Here is a 13532-nt window from a genome sequence, read left to right as displayed (position 1 = left end):
GGTAAGGGGTGCAACAACCTCGGCTAGCCTTGATGTTCCGCCTTGACTTGATGACAAGTTAGACATTTTGACACAAATTAAGCCACATCTTTCTTCAGGCATCTCCACCAAAATTGATGGCTCAAATCACGATGCATTTTTGTACCTCTAGGATGAACAGCAAAGTGGGAGTGATGGAAGTCTCATAGTACGTCGTCTCTACAAGATTGTGGAACAAATAGACGATCTACATACCGTATACTTAAGTTAGAATGCACCTTTAGTCCGTTTTCTCTTTTCCTTGCAAAATTTTCTCTTTAATAGCCTCCACTTCTGGATCATTTTGTTGTGCTTTTAAGACTCGGGTAATTAATGTTGGCTGGGCTAAAATTGAAAATAAGGTAGCTTGACTAGGTGGTTCGCCAAGTCGTACATCAAACTCGTTTAGGTCACCTAACATCTTCCACTCCCTTATGGCAAGCCAAGCAACCATACTCATAGACTTTCTGCTCAAGGCATCTGCAACTACATTTTCCTTCCCTAGGGTGGTAGTGCAATTCAAAATCGTAGTCCTTTATATGCTCCATCCATCTCCTTTGACGCGAGTTTAAATCTTTTTGAGAAAATAAATACTTTAGGCTCTTATGATCAGAAACTACATCAAATTTCTCCTCATAAAGATAGTGTCTCCAAAGTTTCAAGGCAAAGATGACTGCGGCCAACTCCAGATTGTGAGTGGGGTAATTTTTTTCATGAGTTCTCAGTTGACAAGAATCGTAAGCTACAACCTTGCCCTTTTGCATTAAAATGAATCCCAACCCCTCTCTCAAAGCATCACAATAAACGGTATAACCTCTTCCTCTTTTTGGGATAATCAGGATAGGTGCAGTAGTTAATCTACCTTTTAACTCTAGAAAGGATTTCTCACATGCATCATTCCAAACAAACTTTACCCTTTTTCTGGTTAATCTAGTCAAATGCGTCGTTAGAGTAAAAAAATCCTTTACAAAATGCTTATAATACTCGGCAAGGCCCAAGAAGTTACAAATCTCAAAAACATTTCTAGGCATTCCCACTTTTGCACTGCTTCAATTTTAGAGGAATCTACTGTAACTCCCTCATTCGAAACCACATGACCCAAAAATTTCATTTCCGAGAGCCAAATCTCACACTTCTCATATTTGGCATACAATCGTTGTTCTCTAAGGAGTTATAAGACAATGTGAAGGTGCTTCTCATGCTCCTCTTCAGAAGGCAAATAAATAAGAATGTCATCTACAAAAACTACCATGAACTTATCAAGATAATCTCAAAAGACTCGATTCATTAAGTCCATGAAGGTGGCAGGAACGTTGGTCAAGCCAAATGACATCAAAAGAAATTTATAGTGGCCATATCGGGTATGAAAGGTCATCTTAGGAATGTCCTCTTTCTTCACCAACAATTGATGATAGCCAGATTGTAAATCTATCTTTGAGAAACACCAAGAACCCTTAAGTTGGTCAAAAAGATCATCTATTTGGGGTAAAGGGTATTTGTTCTTGATTGTGACATTATTGAGCTTACGATAATCGATGCACAACCGCAACGATCCATCTTTCTTTTTAGTCAAGAGGGTCAGTGTTCCCCATGGTGAAGTGCTAGGGAATATAAAACTCTTATCTGACAATTCTTGTAACTGCTCCTTTAGGACAAGTAGTTCTGCTGGGGCAAATCTATATGGTGACATAGTGATGAGTGTTGTTCCAAGCACTAGATTTATAAGAAACTCTACCTCACGATGAGGTAATAACTTGGTGAGATCCTCAAGAAAAACATATGTATATTCACAAACTACCTTAGGAAACATCCCCCGAACCACATTATTCTCATCATCTATGATGGTTGCAAGAAAGAAGCTGAGTTTGCCCCGATTTCGCAGGTTATACAATGGTGACAACCCTCCGTTAGCTCTATACCCTAGAAAATAAAAATAGTCCCTTTCTACGGTACACACCGTAACCCTTCCACGATAGCAATCTATAATAGCACGATAAGAGGACAACCAATCCATACCAAGAATAACACCAAAGCCTGACATTTCTAACAACACAAGATTAAAAAGAAGTTGACTTTCCGCTACCTCGATTATACACCCATGACACCCCTAATCCAAAACGACTTAACCCCCAAGTGGTGACTCAATCATAAGTGAAGATTCTAATCATTCTACGTTTAGACCTAACGTGGATGCAAGTGCAGATGCTATAATGAATGCGATGTCTCGGTATCTATCAATACATTTGCCCAGGTGTTATAAACGAGATAGGTATCTCTCATCACTGATGGCCGAGATGACTGTTCGGAAGCAGAAACAACATAGACTCATCATTGGGGCCTTTAATCACCCCAATCACATCTCGAAGTATTGGCCGATTGCATTGATCACCCATTTGCACTGCCCTCATTGTCTATCCAAACTAAACCGGTTGATAACTCTATCTCTATCCTTGGCGTGACTGATGTCCCCCAGAATTTCAAGACCCTGAAGTACTCCCCACTCCAACCAATTATGGACAAGATCTTTTTATATGGCCCGATTGCCCGCAATGATAGCACGTAGGCAATTAGCCCCTTCATTGGGCTTGGCCTTGAGAGCAAGTTGGTTGTTGGGGACTCTGATTCTGTTTCAATCGGATGCCTTGTGACCTTACTAGCCACATCTGAAACAAGTAACACAGTAGGGACCCGCACTCCCTGAACTCCTCATGGAAACGGACCTCGATGATTTGACTTGTTAGGGTGTGGACTAGGAAGATGAAGAATAAAAATCCCTAGATTTCTTAGAAGATCCTGTATCACCCATAGATTCAACATAATTAGGCCGCTTGTGCTTCAGTCTTACTTCTTCGGCCTCAAGCATAATCTCTACATGAGCCACAGCCTCCACCAGTCTGTCATACTCTCGGTACAAATTATGCATCATTTTCATTAAAATTTTGGGCCTTAATCTCTTCTTGAATTCCAAACACCGACGTTCCTCGGTCGTTGCAAGCTCGAGTGCAAAATGGGCTAAACTAGTGAATGTGGCCTCAAATTCTGCCACTGTCTCAAGTCTTCAAATTGTTTCCTCAACCCATCCCTTGCTGTGGGAGGCAAAAATTTCTCCAGGAAAGCATGAGTGAATGCCTAGGGTTCGTCAAGAAGCTCAACTTGATCTTGATTCGAGCAGCTATTAGAGCAATATCAAAGGGCACTTATAGCGCCATTTTTTATAACTTACAACCTTTCTTTCCCTTTTATTTCCTGCCCCTTTCTTTGGTCTATCTTCGCGGGTCACTAAACTAACTCTGGTCCACTTTGGTTGTGGAACTAATCTTCTTCGAACCTCAGACCAAACTCAAAAAGTCCAACCAATGTATTTCTTGGTCTAATCTTTTTCCTCTCTCTTCATTTCTCTCATTTTCGTCCCTTTAAGCTTTTTAAGCTTGGGTTTCATCTATTTTTACCCACAATTTACCCCTGGTTTTGTATACCAAAATGTAGAGCTCGACAAGGGCTTCCTTTTAATTTGAGTAGATCACCATTTCGTCGTTGGTGATTTTTCCAGCTTGTCTCCTTTTCGTTTTAAGAGGTTCGGTCTATTTCTTAAACTTGATGTGAGTTTGGTAGTGTATTTGGGACGTATTTTGATATAGATTTTGTGGTCATTTGGTTGATTTTGGAGTTATGTTTTGTGGGTTGGTGGTTTTGTTAAATTAGGGGTTGTTGGGCTATAGTTTTACTACTAAATCTATTTTTGTTATACAAAATTGCATATGCATTTCTAAAAATGGAAAAGCCCCAATTTGTGAACAACCCTAAATGATATTGTTGTTGGGAGTTAGGTTCATTCTGGAAAATGGTTTGGTTGGAAAGAGATGGAAAGAAAATGGTTATGGGATTTTGGAAACAATGAGTATTATTACTCTTTTGGAAAATCTTGGATTGTTGAGACATATATGGGTTTTGGAACTGTTGGGTTATGTATCTGTATTGTTATCTTTTAATTGTTGTATTAGAGATAACTATTTTGGCTATTGGTAGAGGATAGCATTGTCATGTGTTAGAAATTGCATGTGGATTAGGCAAACGGAAACATTTATGAAACCATTCACATCATGATGCATATCATAGATTTGGAACTTAAAATTGTATGTTTTGAAAAGGCTGTTTCGAAACGTTTGTATTATGTTTTTAAAATGTTTGTATGGTTTTGAAAGTATTATTTTGGAACACATGTATTGTACAAAGGGGTACATACAGTGGTAAAGTTGTAAGGAGTTGTTAGAGACAAATTAAGTTGGCCTGTGTGCCCTTTGTGCAAGGCCAAAAACCCGCGTGGTAGGTGTCGATTCCATCCAGAAAATCCTGTGACGTATATAGTTACTATTATGAACACTAGCCCTAGAGATTTACCTATTTTATTTATTATCATTTGGTTTCGAAAAGGATGTTTTGGAAAATGTTTAGCAATGTATTTGCTGGTTGGTGTTGAGATACTTGGATTTGTTTTGGAAATGAGTTTTTATCAAATAGATGTTCTGATTTTGGAAAATGTTTTGATTAAATGGAAAGGTTTTGGAGATTGAAAAGAAAGGATTTTTGTGTTGAGAATCAGTGGATTTTGAAAGTGCATTTGACACATTGTATATATGTATTGCATCATGATCATATATGCTAATGGAGCATATTTAGTTTTTGAAATATACTCTATTGGAATTTATGCTCACTCTACATGGCTGAAAATGTTTTTCAGGTGTGTTGCATGTACAGATTTGGAATGAGACAATGGAGTGTGATTGGAGCTAAGTAGGGTAGTTCCATTATTTGTAGGTTGCGGGCCATTTGTTCATTTATTTGGCCTCGTACTATTCTTGTAAGGGTTACACCCTTTGTATATGATGTAAGCCTTTGGGCATTTCAATTATGTATGACATCATTGTATGTGCTATATAAAGAGCACTCATACCACTTAGATGTCGAATGTAAGATGCATAAAACCGGATGAATTCATATATTGTCTAACTTTATAATAGAAGTCATTTGCACAAAAGATGTTATTTTATTATATCTTATTGTCGTTTTTATTTATCGGTTTTGGATTTATTCACATGGACCGGACCTTGTAAATCCGGGGGGTGACATGACACTTCATGTAGAAGGTCTTTATGGAGATAGTTTATATCACAACGAAAATATTGAGTTTCATCTCCAAATGATCAATTTTATCCATGAGCTAATCAATTGTATAGTTCAATCAACTTTTTTCTTTGTACCCCCAATTGCACCCTTCTATAGACGATATAAAATATAAAGGCATAAGTTGAGATTTTATCTAGTCAATATGATAAATCTCGTTTTTAAAGTTGTCAATCTCATCTTCGCACCAATGTACTTCTTCTTTACAATGCCAAATTGCTAATTCTAACTAAAGATAACGAATTGATATAATAACAAATCAGCATATTCAACACTTAAATTCCTTAGGGGTTCCAATGGACATAGCAAAATATGTTTGAACAAAAATTGGCAAAGCAAGGAGATTTAGGATGCAGACGTGCCAAGGAAACATATTACCTATGTGAAAATGGATCTGATTGCTTATCAAGAGATTGTGCTAGGGCCAAGGGGATAAAAGCCCCCTAGTCCTTTACTCGCCTCAATGAAAAGGACTTAAAATCTCCTAAAGGTTATAAGATAGGAAGAAAAGTTAGCAGAAGGAAATACAAATAAGAAACTATCAACTTCAATGTACTCAAAAGGATTGAACATACACAAAGTGGCAAAAACAGTTTTACATAAAAAGCAATTGAGTTACAACAGATTGTAATTACAATTGAAATAAGAAAAATCAGCCACAAATGACAAAACTAATCTACATTGACACTGATGTTAATGGCACTGATGCCAAACAACTAACTATTGCATAGGTGCCTTAAAGATGAACTAATGGTAAATACTAAGGCTAAGTTGTTGTTAAATGTTTTGTTAATTTAAGTTGGTGTCAATGCATTGAACTTGAGCTTGTAAATGGCCTTTGTACAGCCGCTGGGTGCTTTCTGAAAGTTACAAACGACCTCCTAAATTTTTTCGGCCACTTTGCTTAGTAGGATGCTAGGTTGATTCTATGGCTACCATGTGCCCTATGAACAAGTCTTGAAGCCCAAAAATTTCAAACATGTGTTGAGTTTACATTTACTGAATTTTCTAATTTGCAAGAAGAATAGTTTCTGCCACATTCTTCTTGTCGTTGGATCATAGGTAGTGGGACTCAAGATGTGATGGATGAATAACATATGTCATAATCACCAGACCAAATCCCAAGATTATAGCTCTATGGTGGTCTGAAATAATGGTTAATAGCCATATCTTAAAATATTACGAACACATTCTGCTGGAGATATTAATAGAAGAATATCTCTTAACTAATTCCTATAAAATTGCAAACAATCACCACCATTTTCTGATAAGCATTTTGATAGAACCACCAAGAACTTTTAGTTTCATGGATCAATAGCGCAACATGTCACCTTCTGATTTGGCTATTCCTCCTAGAAAATCACCTTAAGGGTAGCTTTATCAAACTTGCCAAATCTGCTAAAATTACCATGAACATTCATTGATTTGAATGATGATCGCCAAGTGGCATCATCCGATTGGGTAGTCATTTTCAGTACAAATAGTTTTATACAAGGTCTTTTCCAGTTACAAATTTAATGGTAAATAATGAAGAGATAACATTGCAACAAAATTAAAAGTGTAAGGAATAAATTCTTCAAATTGAAACTATGAGAACTAAAATGACACTTCACTTAAAGTATAAAAACTAATGGTGTAATTTACCCTATAAAGAGCTACCAACCTTGAGATTGATAAGTGGTTCAGTGCTAACTTCATTTCCTGCATTGCAACACAGTTAGTACATTTGAAACATCAGCAAATAGAGTTTTCCTTCACTTTTTTATGGTAATATTGTCCACTTAGCCAAATGATTTTAGGAAAATGTTGCACTTGATTCATCCATCGCTTCTTCAAATTGCTACCAAGTCCTACTTTCAACTTTGAAAAGCTTGCTATTTATTTATTTATAACAAATTCAACATATATATTTATATCAAATATGGCTATTTAGTGTGGATATGTATTTAAGTGTCCAATTCATCTGATCACACATCCAAGAACATGAGGACACAACAAAAAAATCATGTTTGTTAATTTACTTCTTTAATGTTTCAAAGTAAAATAATGGAAACTGGGGTTACTGTTGTAAGTAAGCCATATCAGTAGCAGTTGTGACATCTGTGGTGACTTTTCCTAAGCTTATTTGGATAGCCCAAATGTTTATATTGCAAAGTCCATCAAGTAGATTGTTTATGAAAAGAATCATGTTAGTCGGATATTTAGTCCCTTAACAAGATCACATTGTTGTTTGTAAAAAAATAAATGGCTAGCATGATTTTGATAATGTTTTTAAAAATAATTAGAACTCGATAGGGTTACAAATATTTGATTAACCTAATTTTTTAGATGGATGATATGTTCGACAAACCTTACAATATAAATAGTTTGGATTATCAAAATAAGTCTAGAATAATGTTCCATGGAAGCTCACAACAGTTACTATTGTGACTTACCGTAGTAACATTGAGTCCAGAATAATATCAAATGATCATTTCCTTACCCACATATTCATATGTCAAGTATTTAACATGAATACTTTATATATGTAGAAAATGAAAATATATGTGTAAGTGTTTGTACAAAAACTGACAGCCCTATCAAATGATACCACATGGCATTGATTATTCAAATAAATGAATGTGCATGGTAATTTTAATCAATTAATAGATTTGTAAAGTTTTATAATGTTATCTCTATGGTGTTTTTCCCAGAGTAGCCTCCAAATCAAGGGGTGATACGTTGTGTGGGAGACCCATAAGAGTGAAGGTGCTTGGTAATTTTATCAAGTATGCTTAAGTAATGATGGTTTCCTATTAATATGTTGAGATATTAACTCATTATATCTAGAAAATCATGTACCTATTTTCAAGGAGATGTTTATTAACCATTCCTATTAAACACCATGGAGCTATCATCTTGGGATATGGACTGGAGATATGGACATGTGGCATCCATTGGAGGTATTCATTGACCAGGCTGATCCGTCAAAACTAACTCGATCCAGCCCAATCCACTCACTTTTAAGTGGTTTCAATAGTATGGGCAAGCAGATGTGGATGCAGATTTTTCTAATATGCTTATGCTCAGATGGATGGCAGATAAGAAGCCACTCGATCCACCAACTCTCCTTAAGAAAATGATGTTATGTTTTCATGATTTGTATGTTAAAAAAAATGACATTTTATTTAGCAATAATATTAGTTACTTATAAAATATGAAAGTTTGGCCTTTATTTTAATTATTAAAAATGAAGAATAAAAAATTTTTGACTCAAATAAAGCCCAAAATAGTAAAAAATTACTCTAAAATATTTCAAATATATATCTATAAACAGTAAAGCCCAAACAGCCAAAAAGGTTCGCATCCACCCGCCAATCTGCACGGCCTACTCAATCCACATCTACTAAGCAAATGAGTACGGATTGATTTTTTATAATCCACCTAAGTGCAGATGGATGGCGAATGGGAGGCACCCAACCCAACCCGATCTGTAAGCACCCTTAGCACCCATCCATTTAAATTCAAGACCTCTTACTACTTGGTCCAACAACTAGGAGAAAATGAGGCAATCATCTACATCTCTTGAGGGATACATTAGAGATATTTGGGCAACATGGTTGTTGAGGGACACTTGGCACTCTAGGAGGTGTTCTAGAAAACCACTAACCATAAGTAGTCGAGGGATATATTAGAAGCTAGCTCAAAACGGCTAGAAAAGCATATGAAACCCATTTCAAGATGGGAAAACCCCAACCAATCATCCAGTCAATTCAGAAAATACTTAGCAGTTATCTCTCAAGATTCAGTGTCATTTCAACTTTAGATTACTAGTAAATTCATTTGCTTACCATATTTTTCATTTCTATTTCAAAAGTTAGCTTAGTTTGTTCCAATTATTGTACCTTAATTTGTTTGGATATAATAAAATTCTTGTTGTGTTCTCTTCCAACTTCAAGCGCTAAGGAGATTCTAAGTCCTATTCATTGACGCAACAAATAAACCAAGAAGATTTTTATCCCTGGACCTCACATATTCTCTTCAGAAGAAATCAGCAATATTCATCAGATCGGACTATACTTAGTCCTAGCACACCGCTCACAGGTTTCTGCAGCTTCTGTCACTCATTTACACCCATTTTTGTGGAGACAGTAAAATAACAACAACAACAACAAAAGAAAAGGAAAAAAAAAAAAAAAAAACAAAGAAAAAAGAAAAAAGTAAATACTAAGGTGTCGTTTGGTAAAACTTACGCTTTCAGTTTTCTGTTTATATTTACAAAAATTTAAAAAACTCAAATAAAAACTTGTTTAGTAAATTTTTGATTTGTAAATCAGTGGTCTCAGTTTATAAATTTGGCTAAAAAATGTAAACTCAAAAAATGTGTTTTCGTTTTGAGTTTTGAGTTTTTGTTTTTTTTTACCACCCAACACTAGCCACCACCCGTCACCATTTTCCACCACCGTCTTCCACTACCACCACTCACCACCCACCTCACACCACCACCTGCCATCACCACCCACCACCCGCCACCACCACCCACCTACCACCCACCTGCCACCCACTCGCCACCACAACCCACCTCTTGCCACCACCACCACCACCACCCATCTGCCACCACCATCCACCACCTGCCACCCACCACCACCAGCTACCTACCACCCACCCGCCACCACCACCCACCACCACCACCCACCACCCACTCGCCACCCACCTGCCACCACCACCCACCCACCACCCACTCGTTACCACCCGCCACCCGCCACCGTCACCCACCTACCCACCACCACTTGCCACCACCGGCCATCCGCCACCCACTTGTCACCACCACCCACCACCCGCCACCACCACTACCACCACCACCACCCACTCGCTACCATCCACCACCCGCCACTGTCACCCACCCACCCACCATCACCACCCACCCGCCACTACCCATCACCACCCGCCATCCGCTACCACTTGCCACCACCACCTACCACCGTCGCCCACCCACCCACCACCACCACCTGCCACCTACCCGCCACCACCACCCACTCGCCACCACCCACCACCACCCGCCATCCGCCATCCACCAGCCACCACCACTGTCACCCACCCACCCACCACCACCACCCACCACCACCCGCTACCCACCACCCACCTTCACCACTTTCCACCACCGTCTTCCGCCGCCACTTGCCACCACTTGCCATTTCTCACTTTTTTTTTATATATTTTTAAATTTTTTTAAACATTTTATCAATTACCAAACGCGTTTGTAGTTTATGTTTTTTAAAAATAAATAAAAATTAAACAAAAATTAGTTTATAAATTTTTTGCAATTATAAATTGAAAACGTAAACGTAAACGTTACCAAACAAACCCTAAATTTATCACCGATTAAAGAAGTTTATTTCATTTTTATTAGTCCAACTTAGAGTGTGCTTTTTTTTTTCTTTTTTTAATCTTGCTTTTTTCCTAATTTTAAAGAGTTAATTACAAGACCAACAACCACTTGGGAAGAGGACCAATTTGACACAGAAAGGTAATATATGTAGAAATGGGATCAATGTATGGGACTCCTGGTAGAGCAAGAGACTTCTATCTAGTAGAGTATTTTCTAAAGAGCACAGGATATATGCAGTTTTACTCTATTTTTAAAGACATTAATTTATGACTCAAACTAGCATCATAAAGGATGCTAGAGACAAATTTTAAAATGGGACCAAGATAAAAACCTAATTTTTCTAAATTTTCACTGACCTGATAGTTTCTTACCATTTGATATTAGTTGAACGATTATTGGAACCGTAAGGCCAGTGTATGAGTCTCCACCCACATAAATAGGGTTCGAGAAAAACTCTGAATGATCAATCAACCACTGCAAAATGTTTTTTTTTAAGTAGTTGATAAATGGATACAAAAATAAACAAAATCTACTATTGATAGCCAAAATATATATATATATTTTATGAAATTGTGTACAATTGTCCATTTACTACCAAAATCTACTCTTAAGCATTGTTTCTTGTTGCTTTTGTTGGAGAGTTAACAAATTACCTTCCTGAGAAATTCGTAGGCTTGGTCACATGATTGCAAATCAGTAGATTTAGAAGCAAGAGAGGTAGTTCCATAGGAGAATCCAGTACTAACAGGCAAATCTAAAAAGAGTATGCTCGCCACCTGATATACATCACCGTGATTTAACATCGCTAGAGGAGATTGGCTTTCTTCAATCAATTGGGCATGCAGTCCAATTTTTTGTGAGAGGACTGGTAAAATAATAATAACAATAACTTGAAGATCTAAACAAATTTTTGTGTGGGACCATGTGTGTAGATTATTTATATAATAATAACAATCAAAAATTTGTAGCCATATGATTGACTTTAAAAATAAATAATAGGGTAAATTACAAATATATCCCTTGAGGTTTTCTTAAAATATTATGACTCTGAAAATTACATTCCACGCTATCAAGTTTCTAATTTTATAATAAATGACTCATTTTATTAATAAATTATAAAGTCAATTAATAATTTTTAATGATATCAGAAATATATTTCAATTAACAATTCAGGTAATTTTGTTGTTGTATAGAAAATCAATTAGAAATTTCAATTTCTGTTTATTCTGTTAAATAAAAAAATTTGACAATGGGGTATTTGTTATTTTTCATAACCACAGGAATAATATGTATTTTAAACAAATTTCAAGAGGTGTATTTGTAATTTTTCTAAAATAACAAATAGATGGCAAAGCAAACCTTTTATTCTTTTAAAGATAAATATTATATGGTTATAATCAATCAATCAATTAGATTTATTTATTTATTTATTTATTTATTATTATTTTTTTGGAGTGATAAAACCACAATGTGAATATATCACCAAAGTAGGACACATGGTGGATCCTATGACCCCAACAACAATGTGTAGTCACAGATTGTTAGACTAGATGTTTGGTTTACTGAATGAGTAACTCATCCCTAATCTGTATATGCACATGTAGTTATACAATTTCTTACAAAATAGGCCAGTTGTTAAACAAACTATGGTTGCTGCCAAGGCAACATATAAAATTTTAATGCTTCAGATAGTTATAGATAGTAGCTCTTAACAGCACATAAAATTAGTATGACAATAATAGTCTCAGCCTTCTTGTATTCTATCTACCTTCGTCCATGAGTTTGGATTCAAGACTAAAGTAGGCAAACTTCCATCATTCTGCTTGACCTCGAAATATAGTGGACCTGCAAATTAGCTAACCCATTATATATTGTCAATAAATCAACAGTTCAAATCAATTAGACAGAAGATATTGTATTAATTATTTTTGTTATCAAAATCGGATTGTAATGGTGTATTTTATTGTGTGAGGCTATTTTGATAATTTGACTCATTCACTCAGTCCCGTGCATCAAGAATGAAAACTTCGCTCCGTTACCCACTCAAGTAAAAATTTCATTCATGTTTTAAATGTCTGTTAAAAAGGTTTTTCACCCAAAAAAGAAAAAAAAAAAAAAGTGTTTGAATCAAATAAAAACATGCTTTGAGAACATGTGCAAAATTGACCCTACTAAAGTGAGAAGAGAAGATCTTTAGGTTTTTGTTCATAACCAACGTAAAGGGCTTAGTGAATTATGTGAGAATCTCGATGCATAATTCAATCACTATTGTTCTGAAATATGAAATAGAAGAATTTGAGGAGAGAGAAAGTGAGCATGGAGAAGAAAGATTACCTATTTCATAAATGAAAGCAGAGAAGGCAGAGCAGCCTGGGCCTCCTGTCAACCAAAGAATCAGAGGGTCCTCTTTGGGGTTGGATTCAGACTTAACAAAGTAGTAAAAAAGCTGTACATCCTCTGATTTATCCACACCCACATACCTGATCATTACAAACATACATGTATACACAATACATATCATAACATAAATGAACTATATAATCATGCACAAAGAGAGAAGAAGGTGATGATGAATCAAGTATGCTGAGTTAACCCACCCACCCGGTTTCAAGTTCAAAGGGAAGGGGTCCTTCAAATCCAGGGAGAGACTCAACCACAGAGTGACAGAGTACCAGGTTTGAACAAGCAATTATCAAAGTAGAAAGCAGCAAAATCAGAAGCAAGTGTGCCATTTTTTAAGCCATGTTTGTGTTCAATTGGGAAGCAATTATTAATAGGGATGTTTGAAGCATGAAATTTGGGTAAATTACGCTTACGTCCTCTAAACTTTACAGAAAATACAGATTGTCTCACATTTTTAATATAATTATTGCGACTTCTCTTCAGGTTTTAAATCATATAATACTTAAGTCATTTTTCATAATTAATTCGTGAGTCGTACGAATAAAAAGATATATTATCATAT

At 36.3% G+C, this 13532-nt stretch overlaps 1 protein-coding gene across 4 annotated transcripts in view; it reads right to left on the bottom strand.

The window, feature by feature from the left end:
* Positions 1-13325, bottom strand: part of LOC114263317 (serine carboxypeptidase-like 7) — a 48938-nt gene extending 35613 nt beyond the window's left edge. For 2 of the 4 annotated variants that reach the window (XM_082912401.1, XM_082912402.1), the window contains exons 1-6: positions 13169-13325; positions 12902-13047; positions 12336-12412; positions 11221-11343; positions 10924-11041; positions 6863-6900 (exon numbers count right to left, since the gene is read on the bottom strand). In XM_082912401.1, the coding sequence (XP_082768527.1) occupies positions 6863-6900; positions 10924-11041; positions 11221-11343; positions 12336-12412; positions 12902-13047; positions 13169-13299 (633 nt within the window). In that variant the 5' untranslated portion in view covers positions 13300-13325. The remainder of the gene's footprint in view (positions 1-6862; positions 6901-10923; positions 11042-11220; positions 11344-12335; positions 12413-12901; positions 13048-13168) is intronic. The other 2 variants (XM_082912403.1, XM_082912404.1) reach the window with 2 other exon arrangements.
* Between the last annotated feature and the right edge of the window lie 207 nt (positions 13326-13532).

The sequence above is a fragment of the Camellia sinensis genome, unplaced genomic scaffold, assembly GCF_055761805.1.
Source record: "Camellia sinensis isolate YWXY unplaced genomic scaffold, ASM5576180v1 Unanchor3, whole genome shotgun sequence".
In the NCBI taxonomy this organism is placed as follows: Eukaryota; Viridiplantae; Streptophyta; class Magnoliopsida; order Ericales; family Theaceae; genus Camellia; species Camellia sinensis.
The sequence above is the reverse complement of the archived record's forward strand: the minus strand, read 5'-3'. Positions and strand labels throughout refer to the sequence as shown.